This window comes from Engystomops pustulosus, chromosome 2 (assembly GCF_040894005.1).
Source record: "Engystomops pustulosus chromosome 2, aEngPut4.maternal, whole genome shotgun sequence".
NCBI lineage: Eukaryota > Metazoa > Chordata > Amphibia > Anura > Leptodactylidae > Engystomops > Engystomops pustulosus.
In genome coordinates, this window is record NC_092412.1 from 965,284 (window position 1) to 991,762 (window position 26,479).

Below are 26,479 nucleotides of genomic sequence, written 5' to 3' on the forward strand. Positions count from 1 at the left end.
GGTGGACAAGCTGGTCAGGATGGAGTGTTTACTCCGAGACACAAATTACCTCATTTTATACGTATTTCTCACCGAGATCTCTGTCCACTGCCTTCAGCGTGAGAACCGTTGTGCCAGCTGCCTGGTTTTCCGTGACGATGCCCTCGTACTGCGCTTTCTCAAATTTGGGAATGTCATCATTCACATCAAGAACTGAGACAGAAAGTGTCTGTGTGCTGGACAGGCGCGGAGAACCGTAATCCACCACCACCAGGGTTAGGTTGTAGCCGGATGTCTCTTCACGGTCTAACGTTCTCACCAAAGACAAAGCGCCTGAAAAGTATAGGTGGTGTATGAGTAATACCAATAGATCATTATATTACTGGGAACCCCAATGCCACCCCAACACATGCCAACGCTACTACTGTACCCCAACATTACTACTGTACCCCAACATTACTACTGTGCTCCAACATTACTACTGTGGTGCAAAAGGGCTAATGTGCCCCAACATCACTAGTATGCTCCGACATTACTACTGTGCTCCAACACTAATACGGTGCTCCATAATTACTACTGTGCTCCAACACTAATACGGTGCTCCATAATTACTACTGTGCTCCAACACTAATACGGTGCTCCATAATTACTACCGTGCTCCAACATTATTACTGTGCTCCATAATTACTACTGTGCTCCAACACTAATACGGTGCTCCATAATTACTACTGTGCTCCAACACTATTACTGTGCTCCATAATTACTACTGTGCTCCAACATTACTACTGTGCTCCATCATTACTACTGTGCTCCAACATTACTACTGTGCTCCAACACGGCTACTGTGCACCAACATTACTAGTATGCTCCGACACTACAACAGTGCTCCAACACTATTACTGTACCCCAACATTACTACTGTGTTCCAACATTACTACTGTGCTCAAACACTATTACTGTACCCCAACATTACTACTGTGTTCCAACATTACTACTGTGCTGCAAAAGGGCTAATGTGCACCAACATCACTAGTATGCCCAACACTACAACAGTGCTCCAACACTAATACGGTGCTCCATAATTACTACTGTGCACCATCATTACTACTGTGCTCCAACACTATTACTGTACCCGAACATTACTACTGTGCTCCAACATTACTACTGTGCTCAAACACTATTACTGTACCCCAACATTACTACTGTGCTCCAACATTACTACTGTGCTCCAACACGGCTACTGTGCACCAACATTACTAGTATGCTCTGACACTACAGCAGTGCTCCAACACTAATACTGTGCTCCATAATTACTACTGTGCTCCATCATTACTAATATGCTTCAACATTACTACTGTGCTCTGACACTTATACTGCGCTTCAACATTACTGGGGAACACCGACACAAATACTCTGCTCCCACATTACTAATGAAAAACAACACTATTTCTGTGCTCCAACACCACTACTGTGCTGCAACATTACTAATGTACTCCAACATTACTACTGTGCTCAAACATTACTACTGTGCTCAAACACTCCTACTGTGCTCCAACATTACTATTGTACATTACCACTGTGCTTCAACACTACTACTGTACTCCAAAATTACTGCTGTGCTCCAACACTACTACTGTGCTCCAACATTATTACTGTACTCCAACATTATTACTGTACTCCAACATTACTACTGTGCTCCAACACTACTACTGTACTCCATCATTACTACTGTGCTCCAACATTATTACTGTACTCCAACATTATTACTGTACTCCAACATTACTACTGTGCTCCAACATTACTACTGTGCTCCAACATTATTACTGTACTCCAACATTATTACTGTACTCCAACATTACTACTGTGCTCCAACACTACTACTGTACTCCATCATTATTACTGTGCTCCAACATTATTACTGTACTCCAACATTACTACTGTGCTCCAACATTACTACAGTGCTCCAACATTACTACTGTGGTCCAACACTACTAATGTTCTCCAACATTACTACTGGGCACCAATATTACCACTGTACACCAACATTTATACTGTACCTACTGTACTCCAACACTAATACTGTACTCCAACATTAATACTGTGCTCCAACATTACTACTGTACATCAACACTACTACTGTGCTCCAACATTACTACTGTGCTCCAACACTACTAATGTTCTCCAACATTACTACTGTGCTCCAACACTACTAATGTTCTCCAACATTACTACTGTGCTCCAACACTCCGACTGTGTTCCAACACTAATACTGTGCTCCAACATTACTACTGTGCTCCAACATTACTACTGTGCTCCAACATTAATGCTGTACTCCAACATTACTACTGTGCTCCAACATTACTACTGTGCTCCAACACTAATACTGTACTCCAACATTACTACTGTGCTCCAACATTACCACTGTACACCAACATTACCACTGTGCTCCAACATTAATGCTGTACTCCAACATTACTACTGTGCTCCAACATTACTACTGTGCTCCAACACTACTACTGTACTCCAAAATTACTGCTGTGCTCCAACACTACTACTGTGCTCCAACATTATTACTGTGCTCCAACATTACCACTGTACACCAACATTACCACTGTGCTCCAACATTAATGCTGTACTCCAACATTACTACTGTGCTCCAACATTACTACTGTGCTCCAACACTACTACTGTACTCCAAAATTACTGCTGTGCTCCAACACTACTACTGTGCTCCAACATTATTACTGTACTCCAACATTACTACTGTGCTCCAACACTACTACTGTACTCCATCATTACTACTGTGCTCCAACATTATTACTGTACTCCAACACTGCTAATGTGCTCAAACACTAATACTGTGCTCCAACACTACTACTGTACTCCAACATTACTACTGTGCTCCAACACTAATACTGTGCTCCAACATTACTACTGTACATCAACACTACTACTGTGCTCCAACATTACTACTGTGCTCCAACATTACTACTGTACATCAACACTAATACTGTGCTCCAACATTACTACTGTGCTCCAACATTACTACTGTGCTCCAACATTAATGCTGTACTCCAACATTACTACTATGCTCCAACATTACTACTGTGCTCCAACACTCCTACTGTACTCCAACATAACCACTGTGCTCCAACATTACTACTGTACACCAACATTACCACTGTGCTCCAACATTACTACTGTGCTCCAACACTACTACTGTACTCCAAAATTACTGCTGTGCTCCAACACTACTACTGTGCTCCAACATTATTACTGTACTCCAACATTACTACTGTGCTCCAACACTACTACTGTACTCCATCATTACTACTGTGCTCCAACATTATTACTGTACTCCAACACTGCTAATGTGCTCAAACACTAATACTGTGCTCCAACACTACTACTGTACTCCAACATTACTACTGTGCTCCAACACTAATACTGTACCCCAACACTTCTTCTGTGCTCCAACATCACTACTGTACTCCAACATTACTACTGTGGTCCAACACTAATACTGTACTCCAACATTACTACTGTACTGCAACACTACTACTGTACTCCAACATCACTACTGTACTCCAACATTACTACTGTGCTCCAACTTTACTACTGTGCTCCAACACTACTACTGTACTCCAACATTACTACTGTGCTCCAACACTACTACTGTACTCCAACATTACTACTGTGCTTCAACACTACTACTGTGCTTCAACACTACTACTGTGCTCCAACATCACTACTGTACCCCAACATTACTACTGTGCTCCAACATTACTACTGTGCACCTACACTACTACTGTGCTCCAACATTACTACTGTGCTACAACATTACTACTGTGCTCCAACACTACTACTGTACTCCAACATTACTACTATGCACCAATATTACTACTGTGCTCCAACATCACTACTGTACTTCAACATTAAAACTGTGCTCCAACAATACTAATCTTCTCCAACAATAATACTGTGCTCCAACACTACTACTGTACTCCAACATTACTTCTGTGCTCCAACACTACTACTGTGCCCCAACATTACTTCTTTGCTCCAACATCACTACTGTACTTCAACATTAAAACTGTGCTCCAACAATACTAATCTTCTCCAACAATAATACTGTGCTCCAACACTACTACTGTGCTCCAACACTACTACTGTGCCCCAACATTACTTCTTTGCTCCAACATTACTTCTGTACTCCAACATTACTTCTGTGCTCCAACACTACTACTGTACTCCAACATTACTACTGTGCTCCAACACTAATACTGTGCTCCAACATTACTACTGTGCTTCAACATTACTACTGTACATCAACATTACTACTGTGCTCCAACACTACTACTGTGCTCCAACACTACTAATGTTCTCCAACACTACTACTGTACCCCAACACTACTACTGTGCTCCAACACTCCGACTGTGTTCCAACACTACTACTGTGCTCCAACACTCCGACTGTGTTCCAACACTAATACTGTACATCAACATTACTACTGTGCTCCAACACTACTACTGTGCTCCAACATTACTACTGTGCTCCAACACTACTACTGTACTCCATCATTACTACTGTGCTCCAACATTATTACTGTACTCCAACACTGCTAATGTGCTCAAACACTAATACTGTGCTCCAACACTACTACTGTACTCCAACATTACTACTGTGGTCCAACACTAATACTGTACTCCAACATTAATACTGTGCTCCAACATTACTACTGTACATCAACACTTCTTCTGTGCTCCAACACTACTACTGTGGTCCAACACTAATACTGTACTCCAACATTAATACTGTGCTCCAACATTACTACTGTGCTCCAACACTCCTACTGTACTCCAAAATTACTGCTGTGCTCCAACACTACTACTGTGCTCCAACATTATTACTGTACTCCAACATTACTACTGTGCTCCAACAGTACTACTGTACTCTATCATTACTACTGTGCTCCAACATTATTACTGTACTCCAACATTATTACTGTACTCCAACATTACTACTGTGGTCCAACACTACTAATGTTCTCCAACATTACTACTGTGCTCCAACATTACTACTGTACATCAACACTACTACTGTGCTCCAACATTACTACTGTGCTCCAACACTAATACTGTGCTCCAACATTACTTCTGTGCTCCAACATTACTACTGTGCTCCAACATTCTGACTGTGTTCCAACACTAATACTGTGCTCCAACATTACTACTGTGCTCCAACATTACTACTGTGCTCCAACACTCCGACTGTGTTCCAACACTAATACTGTGCTCCAACATTACTACTGTGCTCCAACATTACTACTGTGCTCCAACATTACTACTGTGCATCAACATTACTACTGTGCTCCAACATTAATGCTGTACTCCAACATTACTACTATGCTCCAACATTACTACTGTGCTCCAACACTCCTACTGTACTCCAACATAACTACTGTGCTCCAACATTACTACTGTACACCAACATTACCACTGTGCTCCAACATTACTACTTTGGTCCAACACTACTACTTTACTCCAAAATTACTGCTGTGCTCCAACACTACTACTGTGCTCCAACACTACTACTGTACTCCATCATTACTACTGTGCTCCAACATTATTACTGTACTCCAACACTGCTAATGTGCTCAAACACTAATACTGTGCTCCAACACTAATACTGTACTCCAACATTACTACTGTGCTCCAACACTAATACTGTACCACAACACTACTACTGTGGTCCAACACTAATACTGTACTCCAACATTACTACTGTACTGCAACACTACTACTGTACTCCAACATCACTACTGTACTCCAACATTACTACTGTGCTCCAACTTTACTACTGTGCTCCAACACTACTACTGTACTCCAACTTTACTACTGTGCTCCAACACTACTACTGTACTCCAACATTACTACTGTGCTTCAACACTACTACTGTGCTTCAACACTACTACTGTGCTCCAACATCACTACTGTACTTCAACATTAAAACTGTGCTCCAACAATACTAATCTTCTCCAACAATAATACTGTGCTCCAACACTACTATTGTACTCCAACATTACTTCTGTGCTCCAACACTACAACTGTGCCCCAACATTACTTCTTTGCTCTAACATTACTTCTGTACTCCAACATTACTTCTGTGCTCCAACACTACTACTGTGCTCCAACATTATTACTGTACTCAAACACTGCTAATGTGCTCAAACATTACTACTGTGCTCCAACATTACCGCTGTACTCCAACATTACTACTGTATCTCCAACATTACTACTGTGCACCAGCACTAATACTGATCTCCCAACTCTACTAATGTGCACCCGCAATACTACTGTGCTCTAGCATTTCAACTGTGCTCCATCATTACTTATATGCTTTGGCACTACTACTGTACATCAACATTACTACTCTGCACCAACGCTATGACAGTGCTCCACAAATGGACCAGTAAATGTTGTTGGAGGTTACATCAGCCCATCTTGTCTGGACCTTGTCTTCAGGACCTGGTAAAGCCCCAATTCACATGACTCCTTTAAGTAGATACAATTAGGCCAATGCTAGTGGTGGAACAGCAAATTGTTATAATGAAGGGGCACATGTGTGAACACTACACTCAGTCCTCGGTAATGTACTATGTCTGTTACTACAATGGTGCTCCTATCCCAATGTGTGAACACTATGAGCCATCCACAAGTACATAGGTCACTTACCCGTGCTTGGGTGTATCTGGAATCTGCCCTCCTCATTGCCTCCAGCTATCTGATAACCAATCCGGCCATTCTCTCCCTGGTCTGGGTCTTGTGCTACCAGGAAAAGAGCCACAGAACCTACAGGAAGGTCTTCAGACAACCACACTACGGAGGGTATGATGAAATGGGGTGTGTTGTCGTTGCGATCACTAAGGAATATCCTGGCTGTTACAGAAGTAGAACGACGTTGACTTGCATTTAGAGCACAATCCTGAGCCTCTACCATCAACAAGAAGGACGAAACCTTTTCCCGATCCAGTGGGAATGCTATACTCATGACACCCGTCTCTGCATCCAGGAGAAAAACAGTTTTGGCAAGCTCCGGCTCCTGGCGCACTAAGGAATACCGGACCTTACTGTTGGGTCCTGGTCCATCCCGATCCACAGCTTCAAAAGTGAAGACAGAAGAACCAACCTGAGCATCCTCTGCAATGACCAAGGTGAGAGGATCTTCAGGAAAAACAGGGGAATGGTCATTTTTGTCTTGGACTTCAATCTCTACTTGGACCAGTCGAGGTGGTAAGTACAGTCCTGTCACTTCTCTAGCTTCCTCAATACTCACTCTTAAGCTATACTTTGGCTGAGACTCAAAATCAAGTTCTTTTACCAGGAAGATGTTACCAGTCCGTCCATCCACCACAAACGTCCCAGTTGGGTCATCCAATAAGGTGTAGATTGCTGAGCCATGAGGGGTTTTAGGGGAAACAGTACCCAAAAGTGATCCTGGTGGTAATCCTTCCATTGGTGTGAGGACTAGTGCACTGGGGTTAGGCTTAGTTGGGTATCTGACTGATGGTAAAACCTGAAAAATAGACACATATGTTACACACTCCATACTACCAGGCATCTCAGTACTATGTGCTCAGTGTAGGACTCCAGTACCTGTATGCGGAGGGTAGCCTCTGCACTTTTGGAAGGAGTTCCAGAATCCTGTGCTTGAAGGGTCATTATATAGAGGGATCTTTCTGCATGGTGTATGGATGTGGCTGTACGCAGCTCCCCTGTATGGGGATGCAGAGTGAAGCGTTCTGCCCATGGACCTGACAAGACAATATTACTGGTTACCAACAGTGGACACCAGTGATACACCAAAAACACTGCAGGACAATCAGGATACAACCACCATCTGTCATTCATCCCCTGACGTCTTTGTGTGATCCATCACATCATCATCCGTCAATATCGGGCCAATAAACAATCCATCATATGCTCGTATAATACCTGACAGGCTATAAGTGACGGTCCCATTCTCGCCCTCATCTGCGTCCTTGGCCAAGATGGATGCCACAAATGCTCCAGACAATTTCCCTTCCATGATCTAAAGGAGGAAAGTAATTTTAGCATTTGTTGTGATATCATAGAAGGTTCGGAGAAGGTGAAGACCGCTACCTGGACCGTGGTCTCTCTCCCGGGGCTGGGGTGCAGGAACACTGGATGGTTGTCATTCTCATCCAACACGGAGACATGTATGGTGCCGGTCACGCTGCGTGGAGGTGCCCCACCATCTTGGGCGATTACTAGCAGCTGATACGTGGCCTGGTGCTCCCGGTCTAGAAGCTTTCTTACTGATAACTCTCCTAAACGAGAAAAGACTCATGAGTAAGGAACTTCCACAGTGTACAAGGCTGACAGCTCCCTGGAGACCCCCAGCACCCTGTGATAGTATAAGCAGAAGTCATACAGTGGGTACAGAAAGTATTCAGACCCCTTTAAGTGTTTTTTTTTTTTGCTCATTAATGTGCACTCTCTCCCATCTCCCTCCTGCACCTCTGGAGCTCAGCCACAGTGATCTTTCGGTTCTTCTTTACCTCTCACCAAGGCTCTTGTCCCACAATTGCTTAGTTTGGATGGATAGCCAGGTCGAGGAAGAGTTATGGTCATCCCAAACTTCTTCCATTTAAGGATAATGGAGGCAACTGTGCTCATAGGAACCTTGAGTGCTGCAGAAATACTTTTGTACCCTTAGCCAGATCTGTGCCTCGTCACAATTCTATCTCTGAGCTCCTTGGGCAGTTCCTTAGACCTCATGATTCTCATGTGCTCTGATATGGATTGAGAGCTGTGAGGTCTTATATAGACAGGTGTGGCCTTTCCTAATCAAGTCCAATCAGTTTAATTAAACTCAGCTGGACTCCAAGGAAGGAGTAGAACCATCTCAAGGAAGATCAGAAGGAAATGGACAACATGTGAGTTAAATATGTGTGTTACAGCAAAGGGTCTTGTGACCATCTGATATTTTCACATTACTGGGGGGCAGAGTGTACATTACTTGAGAGGGGGGCAGAGGGCCCATTAATGAGACTTTTATAAAGGGTCTCAATGCTTTCTGTGCTCCCTGTATGTCATGTAAATGGACACTGTGGACTCTGTGAAGATGATGCTCTGGTCCTACCTGTGTGTGGATGGATGGTGAAGTCAGTTTCTTGTGCCGGAAGTCTGTACGTAACACGCCCGTTCTGTCCTGCGTCTCTGTCGGTGGCGCTGACTCTTCCCACAATCTCCCCTGGGGGTCGGTTCTCAGAGATGCTCATGAAATACCTCTCCTCACTCAGTCGTGGTGCATTGTCATTCTCATCAGTGACTCGCACACGTACAGTGCACGTGGCAGTGCGGCTTCCAGAACCCCCTGATGCCAACACCGCCAGAACATATACTTCTCGGCTTTCTCTGTCCAATGCTCCCCGGACATATAACCATCCAGTTTCCGGTTCTACACTAAATCCTACTGCATCAGCATCCGTCCTCAGTCTGTAACGCAGTGGGTTCTCCTTACCACCAGGAAGTAATGCTTGTACCTGCAGAAGTCTACTCATGGGAGGACTACCTTCTCGGACCTCCACTCGATAATCCGATGCTCCACAAGCTGGCTCAGACTCCTGCTCAATTACAAGGATTGTGATCTCTAACTCAGAAGAAAGTTGAGGGAAGCCACCATCAAGGGCAAGCACACGAAGCTCATAACTTTCCTGGGCCAGGTGTCCAATGATCTGGATCTGTCCAGAACTATCGATGCTAAAGGGACCCTGAGAGATAAGCTGATAATGAATCTGTCCATTGGCTCCTATATCAGGGTCTAGAGCTTTGGCCGTAAAGATGATGGAGTCAGTCGGGGTAGACCCCGGGATTCTCAGGGTTTGTGTGGATGATATGAAAGTTGGTGGATTATCGTTAATATCAGTAATTCGAAGAATAACCCGTGCTCGGGTGTAAGCTGGGGGTGAACCACTTTGAGCTTGGACCTCCAGAAGAAGTTCACTGTCTTGTTCTCTATCGAGCTGCCGACGTGTAGACAATATTCCAGATTGAGGGTCCAACGATAAAAGACCACGAGGGTCACCATAAGCCAAGGAGTAGAGAATCACACCAGGGGCACCTAGAAGGAAGGAGAAATCCTAATAACTATACGCCTCCCATTGTGAAGAGGAAATGAGACCCGCAACAGAAAACGAGAGTAGCCATTCAGTAGGTACCTGGTGGATTGGTTGCTTTCACACTGCCAACAGTAGTCCCTGGCGGAGTGTCTTCAGGCACCACAAAGTCATACTGAGGCTGAAGAAATGTGGGGATGTGGGCAGAGCTTGGTAAGATGCTGACATTTACCCAGGCGTTCACTTCAGCTCTTACTCCACCACCATCTTGTGCTCCGACCTCAAGATGCAGGACAGTACCAGCCCGAGCAGACAGAGAACGTGCCACCAAGAGGGTACCTGTAAAAGATTCCTAAGTGTCACAGCCATAGAGAACGTGCCACCAAGGAGGTGCAGTACCTGACAAACATTCCTTAGTGTCACACCTCAGGACCTCAGAATACTATACTACCACCACAGGACCTCAGGATAGTATACTACCACCACTGGACCTCAGGATAGTATACTACCACCACAGGACCTCAGGATAGTATACTACCACCACTGGACCTCAGGATAGTATACTACCACCACAGGACCTCAGGATAGTATACTACCACCACAGGACCTCAGGATAGTATACTACCACCACCACCACAGGACCTCAGGATAGTATACTACCACCACCACACGACCTCAGGATAGCATACCACCACCACACGACCTCAGGATAGTATACTACCACCACAGGACCTCAGGATAGTATACCACCACCACAGGACCTCAGGATAGTATACTACCACCACAGGACCTCAGGATAGTATACTACCACCACCACCGGACCTCGTGATACTGTACTACCACCACCACAGGACTTCATGATACTATACTACCACCACAGGATCTCAGGATAGTATACTACCACCACAGGACTTCATGATACTATACTACCACCACAGGATCTCAGGATAGTATACTACCACCACAGGATCTCAGGATAGTATACTACCACCACAGGGTCTCAGGATAGTATACTACCACCACCACCACAGGACCTCAGGATAGTATACTACCACCACTGGATCTCAGGATAGTATACTACCACCACAGGAACTCAGGATAGTATACTACCACCACAGGACCTCAGGATAGTATACTACCACCACTTTACTCAGGATAGTATACTACCACCACAGGATCTCAGGATAGTATACTACCACCACAGGAACTCAGGATAGTATACTACCACAACAGGACCTCAGGATAGTATACTACCACCACAGGACCTCAGGATAGTATACTACCACCACAGGATCTCAGGATAGTATACTACCACCACAGGAACTCAGGATAGTATACTACCACCACAGGACCTCAGGATAGTATACTACCACCACAGGACCTCAGGATAGTATACTACCACCACTGGACCTCAGGATAGTATACTACCACCACAGGATCTCAGGATAGTATACTACCACCACAGGAACTCAGGATAGTATACTACCACCACCACAGGACCTCAGGATAGTATACTACCACTACAGGACCTCAGGATAGTATACTACCACCACAGGACCTTAGGATAGTATATCACCACCACAGGACCTCAGGATACTACCACCACCACCACAGGACCTTAGGATAGTATATCACCACCACAGGACCTCAGGATAGTATACTACCACCACCACAGGACCTCAGGATAGTATACTACCACCACAGGATCTCAGGATAGTATACTACCACCACAGGAACTCAGGATAGTATACTACCACCACAGGACCTCAGGATAGTATACTACCACCACAGGACCTCAGGATAGTATACTACCACCACTGGACCTCAGGATAGTATACTACCACCACAGGATCTCAGGATAGTATACTACCACCACAGGAACTCAGGATAGTATACTACCACCACCACAGGACCTCAGGATAGTATACTACCACTACAGGACCTCAGGATAGTATACTACCACCACAGGACCTTAGGATAGTATATCACCACCACAGGACCTCAGGATAGTATACTACCACCACAGGACCTTAGGATAGTATATCACCACCACAGGACCTCAGGATAGTATACTACCACCACCACTGGACCTCAGGATAGTATACTACCACCACCACAGGACCTCAGGATAGTATACTACCAGCACCACAGGACCTCAGGATAGTATACTACCACCACCACAGGACCTCAGGATAGTATACTACCACCACCACAGGACCTCAGGATAGTATACCACCACCACAGGACCTCAGGGTAGTATACCACCACCACAGGACCTCAGGATAGTATACTACCACCACCACAGGACTTCAGGATAGTATACTACCACCACAGGACCACAGGATAGTATACCACCACCACAGGACCTCAGGATAGTATACTACCACCACAGGACCTCAGGATAGTATACCACCACCACAGGACCTCAGGATAGTATACTACCACCACCACAGGACCTCAGGATAGTATACTACCACCACCACAGGACTTCAGGATAGTATACTACCACCACAGGACCTCAGGATAGTATACCACCACCACAGGACCTCAGGATAGTATACTACCACCACCACAGGACTTCAGGATAGTATACTACCACCACAGGACCTCAGGATAGTATACCACCACCACAGGACCTCAGGATAGTATACTACCACCACCACAGGACCTCAGGATAGTATACCACCACCACCACAGGACCTCAAGATAGTATACTACCACCACCATTGGACCTCAGGATAGTATACTACCACCACCACAGGACCTCAGGATAGTATACTACCACCACTACAGGACCTCAGGATAGTATACTACCACCACCACAGGACCTCAGGATAGTATACTACCACCACTACAGGACCTCAGGATAGTATACTACCACCACAGGACCTCCGGATAGTATACCACCACCACAGGACCTCAGGATAGTATACTACCACCACAGGACCTCAGGATAGTATACTACCACCACCACAGGACCTCAGGATAGTATACTACCACCACCACAGGACCTCAGGATAGTATACCACCACCACAGGACCTCAGGATAGTATACTACCACTACAGGACCTCAGCATAGTATACCACCACCACCACAGGACCTCAGGATAGTATACCACCACCACAGGATCTCAGGATAGTATACTACCACCACCACAGGACCTCAGGATAGTATACCACCACCACAGGATCTCAGGATAGTATACCACCACCACAGGACCTCAGGATAGTATACTACCACCACCACAGGACCTCAGGATAGTATACTACCACCACTGGACCTCAGGATAGTATACTACCACCACCACAGGACCTCAGGATAGTATACTACCACCACCACAGGACCTCAGGATAGTATACTACCACCACAGGACCTCAGGATAGTATACTACCACCACAGGACCTCAGGATAGTATACTACCACCACAGGATCTCAGGATAGTATACTACCACCACCACAGGATCTCAGGATAGTATACTACCACCACAGGACTTCAGGATACTAACACCACCACCACAGGACCTCAGGATAGTATACTACCACCACAGGACTTCAGGATAGTATACTACCACCACAGGACCTCAGGATACTAGCACCACTGGACCTCAGGATAGTATACTACCACCACTGGACCTCAGGATGGTATACTACCACCACCACTGGACCTCAGTATAGTATACTACCACCACAGGACCTCAGGATAGTATACTACCACCACTGGACCTCAGGATAGTATACTACCACCACCACAGGACCTCAGGATAGTATACTACCACCACTGGACCTCAGGATAGTATACTACCACCACCACTGGACCTCAGGATAGTATACTACCACCACAGGACCTCAGGATAGTATATCAACACCACAGGACCTCAGGATAGTATACCACCACCACCACAGGACCTCAGGATAGTATACCACCACCACAGGACCTCAGGATAGTATATCACCACCACAGGACCTCAGGATAGTATACCACCACCACAGGACCTCAGGATACTAACACCACCACCACAGGACCTCAAGATAGTATTCTACCACTACAGGACCTCAGAATAGTATACCACCACCACCACAGGACCTCAGGATAGTATACTACCACCACAGGACCTCAGAATAGTATACCACCACCACCACAGGACCTCAGGATAGTATACTACCACCACAGGACCTCAGGATAGTATACCACCACCACAGGACCTCAGGATAGTATACTACCACCTCAGGACCTCAGGATAGTATACTACCACCACAGGACCTCAGGATAGTATATCACCACCACAGGACCTCAGGATATTATACCACCACCACAGGACCTCAGGATAGTATACTACCACTACAGGACCTCAGGATAGTATACCACCACCACAGGACCTCAGGATAGTATACTACCACCACTTGACCTCAGGATAGTATACTACCACCACCACAGGACCTCAGGATATTATACCACCACCACAGGACCTCAGGATAGTATACTACCACTACAGGACCTCACGATAGTATACCACCACCACAGGACCTCAGGATAGTATACCACCACCACAGTACCTCAGGATAGTATACTACCACCACAGGACCTCAGGATAGTATACTACCACCACAGGACCTCAGGATAGTATACTACCACCACAGGACCTCAGGATACTACCACCACCACCACAGGACCTCAGGATAGTACCACCACCACCACAGGACCTCAGGATAGTATACTACCACCACAGGACCTCAGGATACTACCACCACAGGACCTCAGGATAGTATACTACCACCACAGGACCTCAGGATAGTATACCACCACCACAGGACCTCAGGATAGTATACTACCACCACAGGACTTCAGGATAGTTTACTACCACCACAGGACCTCAGGATAGTATACTACCGCCACAGGACCTCAGGATAGTATACTACCACCACTGGACCTCAGGATAGTATACTACCACCACAGGACCTCAGGATAGTATACTACCACCACCACAGGACCTCAGGATAGTATACTACCACCACCACAGGACCTCAGGATACTATACCACCACCACAGGACCTCAGGATAGTATACCACCACCACAGGACCTCAGGATAGTATACTACCACCACCACAGGACCTTAGGATACTATACCACCACCACAGGACCTCAGGATAGTATACCACCACCACAGGACCTCAGGATAGTATACTACCACCACAGGACCTCAGGATAGTATACTACCACCACCACAGGTCCTCAGGATAGTATACTACCACCACCACAGGACCTCAGGATAGTATACCACCACCACACGACCTCAGGATAGTATACTACCACCACCACAGGACCTTAGGATACTATACCACCACCACAGGACCTCAGGATAGTATACCACCACCACAGGACCTCAGGATAGTATACTACCACCACAGGACCTCAGGATAGTATACTACCACCACCACAGGTCCTCAGGATAGTATACTACCACCACCACAGGGCCTCAGGATAGTATACCACCACCACACGACCTCAGGATAGTATACTACCACCACAGGACCTCAGGATAGTATAATACCACCACCCCAGGACCTCAGGATACTATACCACCACCACAGGACCTCAGGATAGTATACCACCACCACAGGACCTCAGGATAGTATACTACCACCACCACAGGACCTCAGGATAGTATACTACCACCACCACAGGTCCTCAGGCTAGTATACTACCACCACAGGAACTCAGGATAGTATACTACCACCACCACAGGACCTCAGGATACTATACCACCACCACAGGACCTCAGGATAGTATACCACCACCACAGGACCTCAGGATAGTATACCACCACCACAGGACTTCAGGATAGTATAGTAGCACCACAGGACCTCAGGATAGTATACCACCACCACCACAGGACCTCAGGATAGTATACTACCACCACCACAGGACCTCAGGATACTATACCACCACCACAGGACCTCAGGATAGTATACCACCACCACAGGACCTCAGGATAGTATACTACCACCACCACAGGACCTTAGGATACTATACCACCACCACAGGACCTCAGGATAGTATACCACCACCACAGGACCTCAGGATAGTATACTACCACCACAGGACCTCAGGATAGTATACTACCACCACCACAGGTCCTCAGGATAGTATACTACCACCACCACAGGACCTCAGGATAGTATACCACCACCACACGACCTCAGGATAGTATACTACCACCACAGGACCTCAGGATAGTATAATACCACCACCCCAGGACCTCAGGATACTATACCACCACCACAGGACCTCAGGATAGTATACCACCACCACAGGACCTCAGGATAGTATACTACCACCACCACAGAACCTCAGGATAGTATACTACCACCACCACAGGTCCTCAGGATAGTATACTACCACCACAGGAACTCAGGATAGTATACTACCACCACCACAGGACCTCAGGATACTATACCACCACCACAGGACCTCAGGATAGTATACCACCACCACAGGACCTCAGGATAGTATACCACCACCACAGGACTTCAGGATAGTATAGTAGCACCACAGGACCTCAGGATAGTATACCACCACCACCACAGGACCTCAGGATAGTATACCACCACCACCACAGAGCCTCAGGATAGTATACCACCACCACAGGACCTCAGGATAGTATACTACCACCACAGGACCTCAGGATAGTATACTACCACCACCACAGGACCTCAGGATAGTATTCTACCACCACAGGACCTCAGGATAGTATACTACCACCACAGGACCTCAGGATACTACCACCACCACCACAGGACCTCAGGATAGTATACTACCACCACAGGACTTCAGGATAGTATACTACCACCACAGGACCTCAGGACAGTATACCACCACCACAGGACCTCAGGATAGTATACTACCACCACAGGACCTCAGGATACTACCACCACAGGACCTCAGGATAGTATACTACCACCACCACAGGACCTCAGGATAGTATACCACCACCACAGGACTTCAGGATAGTATACTACCACCACAGGACCTCAGGATACTACCACCACAGGACCTCAGGATAGTATACTACCACCACAGGACCTCAGGATAGTATACCACCACCACAGGACTTCAGGATAGTATACTACCACCACCACAGGACCTCAGGATAGTATACTACCACCACCACAGGACCTCAGGATAGTATACTACCACCACAGGAACTCAGGATAGTATACTACCACCACAGGACCTCAGGATAGTATACCACCACCACAGGACCTCAGGATAGTATACTACCACCACCACAGGACCTCGGGATAGTATACCACCACCACAGGACCTCAGGATAGTATACCACCACCACAGGACCTCAGGATAGTATACCACCACCACCACAGGACCTCAGGATAGTATACTACCACCACAGGATCTCAGGATAGTATACTACCACCACAGGACTTCAGGATACTAACACCACCACAGGACATCAGGATAGTATACTACCACCACAGGACCTCAGGATAGTATACCACCACCACAGGACTTCAGGATAGTATACTACCACCACCACAGGACCTCAGGATAGTATACTACCACCACCACAGGACCTCAGGATAGTATACTACCACCACAGGAACTCAGGATAGTATACTACCACCACAGGACCTCAGGATAGTATACCACCACCACAGGACCTCAGGATAGTATACTACCACCACCACAGGACCTCGGGATAGTATACCACCACCACAGGACCTCAGGATAGTATACCACCACCACAGGACCTCAGGATAGTATACCACCACCACCACAGGACCTCAGGATAGTATACTACCACCACAGGATCTCAGGATAGTATACTACCACCACAGGACCTCAGGATAGTATATCACCACCACAGGACCTCAGGATAGTATACTACCACCACAGGACCTCAGGATAGTATACCACCACCACAGAACCTCAGGATAGTATACTACCACCACAGGACCTCAGGATAGTATACTACCACCACCACAGGACCTCAGGATACTAACACCACCACCACAGGACCTCAGGATAGTATACCACCACCACAAGACCTCAGTATAGTATACTACCACCACCACCGGACCTCAGGATAGTATACCACCACCACAGGACCTCAGGATAGTATACCACCACCACAGGACCTCAGGATAGTATACTACCACCACAGGACCTCAGGATAGTATACCACCACCACCACAGGACCTCAGGATAGTATACTACCACCACAGGATCTCAGGATAGTATACTACCACCACTGGACCTCAGGATAGTATACTACCACCACAGGACCTCAGGATAGTATACTACCACCACCACAGGACCTCAGGATAGTATACTACCACCACAGGACCTCGGGATAGTATACTACCACCACAGGACCTCAGGATAGTATACCACCACCACAGGACCTCAGGATAGTATACTACCACCACAGGACCTCAGGATAGTATACTACCACCACAGGATCTCAGGATAGTATACTACCACCACTGGACCTCAGGATAGTATACTACCACCACAGGACCTCAGGATAGTATACCACCACCACAGGACCTCAGGATAGTATACTACCACCACCACAGGACCTCAGGATAGTATACTACCACCACAGGACCTCAGGATAGTATACCACCACCACAGGACCTCAGGATAGTATACTACCACCACCACAGGACCTCGGGATAGTATACCACCACCACAGGACCTCAGGATAGTATACCACCACCACAGGACCTCAGGATAGTATACTACCACCACCACCACAGGACCTCAGGATAGTATACTACCAGCACCACAGGACCTCAGGATAGTATACTACCACCACAGGACCTCAGGATAGTATACTACCACCACAGGACCTCAGGATAGTATACTACCACCACCACAGGACCTCAGGATAGTAAACTACCACCACAGGACCTCGGGATAGTATACTACCACCACAGGACCTCAGGATAGTATACTACCACCACAGGACCTCAGGATAGTATACTACCTCCACCACAGGACCTCAGGATAGTATACTACCACCACAGGACCTCGGGATAGTATACTACCACCACAGGACCTCAGGATAGTATACTACCACCACCACAGGACCTCAGGATAGTATACTACCACCACTGGACCTCAGGATAGTATACTACCACCACAGGACCTCAGGATAGTATACTACCACCACCACAGGACCTCAGGATAGTATACTACCACCACAGGACCTCGGGATAGTATACTACCACCACAGGACCTCAGGATAGTATACTACCACCACCACCACAGGACCTCAGGATAGTATACTACCACCACAGGAACTCAGGATAGTATACTACCACCACAGGAACTCAGGATAGTATACTACCACCACAGGACCTCAGGATAGTATACTACCACCACCACAGGACCTCAGGATAGTATACTACCACCACAGGACCTCAGGATAGTATACCACCACCACAGGACCTCAGTATAGTATACTACCACCACCACAGGACCTCAGGATAGTATACTATTACCACAGGACCTCAGGATAGTATACTACCACCACCACAGGACCTCAGGATAGTATACCACCACCACAGGACCTCAGGATAGTATACCACCACCACAGGACCTCAGGATAGTATACTACCACCACAGGACCTCAGGATAGTATACTACCACCACAGGACCTCAGGATAGTATACCACCACCACCACAGGACCTCAGGATAGTATACTACCACCACCACAGGACCTCAGGATAGTATACTACCACCACAGGACCTCGGGATAGTATACTACCACCACAGGACTTCAGGATAGTATACCACCACCACAGGACCTCAGGATAGTATACCACCACCACAGGACCTCAGGATAGTATACTACCACCACAGGACCTCAGGATAGTATACCACCACCACAGGACCTCAGGATAGTATATCACCACCACAGGACCTCGGGATAGTATACTACCTCCACCACAGGACCTCAGGATAGTATACTACCACCACAGGACCTCAGGATAGTATACTACCTCCACCACAGGACCTCAGGATAGTATATCACCACCACAGGACCTCAGGATAGTATACTACCACCACAGGACCTCGGGATAGTATACTACCACCACAGGACTTCAGGATAGTATACCACCACCACAGGACCTCAGGATAGTATACCACCACCACAGGACCTCAGGATAGTATACTACCACCACAGGACCTCAGGATAGTATACCACCACCACAGGACCTCAGGATAGTATATCACCACCACAGGACCTCAGGATAGTATACTACCACCACAGGACTTCAGGATAGTATACTACCACCACAGGACCTCAGGACAGTATACCACCACCACAGGACCTCAGGATAGTATACTACCACCACAGGACCTCAGGATACTACCACCACAGGACCTCAGGATAGTATACTACCACCACCACAGGACCTCAGGATAGTATACCACCACCACAGGACTTCAGGATAGTATACTACCACCACAGGACCTCAGGATACTACCACCACAGGACCTCAGGATAGTATACTACCACCACAGGACCTCAGGATAGTATACCACCACCACAGGACTTCAGGATAGTATACTACCACCACCACAGGACCTCAGGATAGTATACTACCACCACCACAGGACCTCAGGATAGTATACTACCACCACAGGAACTCAGGATAGTATACTACCACCACAGGACCTCAGGATAGTATACCACCACCACAGGACCTCAGCATAGTATACTACCACCACCACAGGACCTCGGGATAGTATACCACCACCACAGGACCTCAGGATAGTATACCACCACCACAGGACCTCAGGATAGTATACCACCACCACCACAGGACCTCAGGATAGTATACTACCACCACAGGATCTCAGGATAGTATACTACCACCACAGGACTTCAGGATACTAACACCACCACAGGACATCAGGATAGTATACTACCACCACAGGACCTCAGGATAGTATACCACCACCACAGGACTTCAGGATAGTATACTACCACCACCACAGGACCTCAGGATAGTATACTACCACCACCACAGGACCTCAGGATAGTATACTACCACCACAGGAACTCAGGATAGTATACTACCACCACAGGACCTCAGGATAGTATACCACCACCACAGGACCTCAGGATAGTATACTACCACCACCACAGGACCTCGGGATAGTATACCACCACCACAGGACCTCAGGATAGTATACCACCACCACAGGACCTCAGGATAGTATACCACCACCACCACAGGACCTCAGGATAGTATACCACCACCACAGGACCTCAGGATAGTATACTACCACCACCACAGGACCTCAGGATACTAACACCACCACCACAGGACCTCAGGATAGTATACCACCACCACAAGACCTCAGTATAGTATACTACCACCACCACCGGACCTCAGGATAGTATACCACCACCACAGGACCTCAGGATAGTATACCACCACCACAGGACCTCAGGATAGTATACTACCACCACAGGACCTCAGGATAGTATACCACCACCACCACAGGACCTCAGGATAGTATACTACCACCACAGGATCTCAGGATAGTATACTACCACCACTGGACCTCAGGATAGTATACTACCACCACAGGACCTCAGGATAGTATACTACCACCACCACAGGACCTCAGGATAGTATACTACCACCACAGGACCTCGGGATAGTATACTACCACCACAGGACCTCAGGATAGTATACCACCACCACAGGACCTCAGGATAGTATACTACCACCACAGGACCTCAGGATAGTATACTACCACCACAGGATCTCAGGATAGTATACTACCACCACTGGACCTCAGGATAGTATACTACCACCACAGGACCTCAGGATAGTATACCACCACCACAGGACCTCAGGATAGTATACTACCACCACCACAGGACCTCAGGATAGTATACTACCACCACAGGACCTCAGGATAGTATACCACCACCACAGGACCTCAGGATAGTATACTACCACCACCACAGGACCTCGGGATAGTATACCACCACCACAGGACCTCAGGATAGTATACCACCACCACAGGACCTCAGGATAGTATACTACCACCACCACCACAGGACCTCAGGATAGTATACTACCAGCACCACAGGACCTCAGGATAGTATACTACCACCACAGGACCTCAGGATAGTATACTACCACCACAGGACCTCAGGATAGTATACTACCACCACCACAGGACCTCAGGATAGTAAACTACCACCACAGGACCTCGGGATAGTATCCTACCACCACAGGACCTCAGGATAGTATACTACCACCACAGGACCTCAGGATAGTATACTACCTCCACCACAGGACCTCAGGATAGTATACTACCACCACAGGACCTCGGGATAGTATACTACCACCACAGGACCTCAGGATAGTATACTACCACCACCACAGGACCTCAGGATAGTATACTACCACCACTGGACCTCAGGATAGTATACTACCACCACAGGACCTCAGGATAGTATACTACCACCACCACAGGACCTCAGGATAGTATACTACCACCACAGGACCTCGGGATAGTATACTACCACCACAGGACCTCAGGATAGTATACTACCACCACCACCACAGGACCTCAGGATAGTATACTACCACCACAGGAACTCAGGATAGTATACTACCACCACAGGAACTCAGGATAGTATACTACCACCACAGGACCTCAGGATAGTATACTACCACCACCACAGGACCTCAGGATAGTATACTACCACCACAGGACCTCAGGATAGTATACCACCACCACAGGACCTCAGTATAGTATACTACCACCACCACAGGACCTCAGGATAGTATACTATTACCACAGGACCTCAGGATAGTATACTACCACCACCACAGGACCTCAGGATAGTATACCACCACCACAGGACCTCAGGATAGTATACCACCACCACAGGACCTCAGGATAGTATACTACCACCACAGGACCTCAGGATAGTATACTACCACCACAGGACCTCAGGATAGTATACCACCACCACCACAGGACCTCAGGATAGTATACTACCACCACCACAGGACCTCAGGATAGTATACTACCACCACAGGACCTCGGGATAGTATACTACCACCACAGGACTTCAGGATAGTATACCACCACCACAGGACCTCAGGATAGTATACCACCACCACAGGACCTCAGGATAGTATACTACCACCACAGGACCTCAGGATAGTATACCACCACCACAGGACCTCAGGATAGTATATCACCACCACAGGACCTCGGGATAGTATACTACCTCCACCACAGGACCTCAGGATAGTATACTACCACCACAGGACCTCAGGATAGTATACTACCTCCACCACAGGACCTCAGGATAGTATATCACCACCACAGGACCTCAGGATAGTATATCACCACCACAGGACCTCGGGATAGTATACTACCACCACAGGACTTCAGGATACTAACACCACCACCACCACCACCACAATAAAGCTATTTACTATTTGATTACCACATTATGGCCTTTGTTCAGTACTTCCTCTCCTGGAGGCGCGGCACGGATTGTCTTTTTCACTTTCCATGTCAACATCTTCCCTGCTGTTTTGTACAATGGTGGAGGTTCATTAACTTCAGCTGACATGCACAGTACTGGGGGAGGGGTACATGGCTGTCATGGCCTCCTCTTACCTGTGTCAGGTTCAATGCGTAGCAGCGGAGGGTTATTTCCGGATAAGATATGGAAGGTCAGGACACCGTGCAGTCCCTCGTCTTTATCACGGGCAGTCACACTAATGATGGGGGTTCCTGGAGGGCTGAGGGCACTTACACTAGCGCCATATTCCAGCGGATAAAAGACCGGACGGTTATCATTCACATCTTCTACAGAGACCCGGACCAGACATCCAGAGCTCAGGCCTCCCTGTGGGAACAGAGGAAGGGTGGACTCATAGGTTTCCTGCCATTATCACACCCTCGTCTCCTGACTCCCAGGCCGGAGATCACGCTCTCCAGATTTCTAGATTTTACATTCAGGACCACGGGTTATCATATTTGATCCGATATGGATACCAAATAAGAGCTTTAAAGCTACAGAATGAACCTACACTTCTGTCTATACTATACATCCTGCGCCCGATGGTTCCATGTACTAGATCCTAAAACCTTTCCCCATGTCCTGAATCGTGGCACCGACCAAGGTCCACTGACCAATGTTTCTATCATCTACATCCTGTGACAGGTGAATCCATACTCTAGATGGTTACTCTAATTCATATGACAGGTGTTCCCATACTCTAGACCATCCTTATGTTTGTCTTATGTTTTGATAATCTAGATCCTTTTACTGAGGTTTCCAAACTACTGCTACAGCAAATCTTTCCGAACTCAACAACAAATGACTGATGCTTCCATACTCTGGATCCTCTTACTGGTAGTTCCATACTCTGGATCCTCTCCCTGATTGTTCCATACTCTAGATCCTTTCACTGGTGTTTCCATACCCTGGATCCTCTTGCAGATGTTTCCATATTCTAAATCCTTTTGCTTAAGCTTCCATATTCTAGATCCTCTCCCTAATTGTTCCATACTCTAGATCCTCTCCCTGATGGTTCCATAATCTAGATCATCTCCCTGATGGTTCCATACTCTAGATCCTCTCACTGATGGTTCCATACTCTAGATCCTCTCACTGATGGTTCCATACTCTAGATCCTCTCCCTGATGGTTACATACTCTAGATCCTCTCACTGATGGTTACATACTCTAGATCCTCTCACTGATGGTTCCATACTCTAGATCCTCTCACTGATGGTTCAATACTCTAGATCCTCTCCCTGATGGTTCCATAATCTAGATCCTCTCACTGATGGTTCAATACTCTAGATCCTCTCACTGATGGTTCCATACTCTAGATCCTCTCACTGATGGTTCAATACTCTAGATCCTCTCCCTGATGGTTCCATAATCTAGATCCTCTCACTGATGGTTCCATACTCTAGATCAGTGATGGCGAACCTTTTAGAGCCTCAGTGCCCAAACTTCAACCACAAGCCACTTATTTATTGCAAAGTGCCAGCGCAGGAATTTAAGCAGTAATGTATTTCTCCTTGTTCATTGACAACTTTCAATCGTTCAGCCTCCCAAGGACACCAAGGCAGTTGAAAGGAGGAGGGCAAATTCATCTGTCATTGTAGGAAGATTCTGCAGGCAGATTCTTTGATTTCTGTCTGGTGAACTTCATTCTGGGGTGATGGCCTGGGTGCCCACAGAGAGGGCTCCAAGTGCCGCCTCTGGCACCCGTGCCATAGGTTCGCCACCCCTGCTCTAGATCCTCTCACTGATGGTTCAATACTCTAGATCCTCTCATTGAAGCTTCCATGTTCTACATCCTCTTATTGGCGCTTTCATATTCTAGATCCTCTCCCTGATGGTTCCATAATCTAGATCCTCTCCCTGATGGTTCCATAATCTAGATCCTCTCACTGATGGTTCCATACTCTAGATCCTCTCCCTGATGGTTCCATACTCTAGATCCTCTCACTGATGGTTCCATACTCTAGATCCTCTCACTGATGGTTCCATACTCTAGATCCTCTCACTGATGGTTCCATACTCTAGATCCTCTCACTGATGGTTCCATACTCTGGATCCTCTCACTGTTGTTTACATACTCTGGATCCTCTGGTTGATACTTCCATATTCTAGATCCTCTCACTGTTGTTTACATACTCTGGATCCTCTGGTTGATACTTCCATATTCTAGATCCTCTCACTGTTGTTTACATACTCTGGATCCTCTGGTTGATACTTCCATATTCTAGATCCTCTCACTGTTGTTTTTATACTCCAGATCCTCTGACTGATTGTTCCATACTCTAGATCCTTTTGCCGGTGCTTCCATACTCTAGATCCTCTCACTGATGGTTCCATACTCTAGATCCTCTCACTGATGGTTTCATACTCTAGATCCTCTCACTGTTGTTTACATACTCTGGATCCTCTGGTTGATACTTCCATATTCTAGATCCTCTTACTGTTGTTTACATACTCTGGATCCTCTGGTTGATACTTCCATATTCTAGATCCTCTCACTGTTGTTTTTATACTCCAGATCCTCTGACTGATTGTTCCATACTCTAGATCCTTTTGCCGGTGCTTCCATACTCTAGATCCTCTCACTGATGGTTCCATACTCTAGATCCTCTCACTGATGGTTTCATACTCTAGATCCTCTCACTGTTGTTTACATACTCTGGATCCTCTGGTTGATACTTCCATATTCTAGATCCTCTTACTGTTGTTTACATACTCTGGATCCTCTGGTTGATACTTCCATATTCTAGATCCTCTC

At 46.7% G+C, this 26,479-nt stretch overlaps 2 protein-coding genes across 2 annotated transcripts in view; one reads left to right on the top strand and one right to left on the bottom strand.

Annotated features, from left to right (window-relative positions):
- The window catches only part of HPX (hemopexin), a 212,049-nt gene that overhangs the window by 84,996 nt on the left and 100,574 nt on the right, over positions 1-26,479 (top strand). The gene's annotated exons all lie outside the window — the stretch shown is intronic.
- The window catches only part of DCHS1 (dachsous cadherin-related 1), a 55,319-nt gene that overhangs the window by 17,262 nt on the left and 11,578 nt on the right, over positions 1-26,479 (bottom strand). The window contains exons 4-11 of the mRNA XM_072133571.1: positions 23,818-24,049; positions 10,224-10,460; positions 9,146-10,126; positions 8,143-8,330; positions 7,975-8,071; positions 7,636-7,793; positions 6,715-7,555; positions 73-312 (exon numbers count right to left, since the gene is read on the bottom strand). Coding sequence (XP_071989672.1) covers positions 73-312; positions 6,715-7,555; positions 7,636-7,793; positions 7,975-8,071; positions 8,143-8,330; positions 9,146-10,126; positions 10,224-10,460; positions 23,818-24,049 — 2,974 coding nt within the window. The remainder of the gene's footprint in view (positions 1-72; positions 313-6,714; positions 7,556-7,635; positions 7,794-7,974; positions 8,072-8,142; positions 8,331-9,145; positions 10,127-10,223; positions 10,461-23,817; positions 24,050-26,479) is intronic.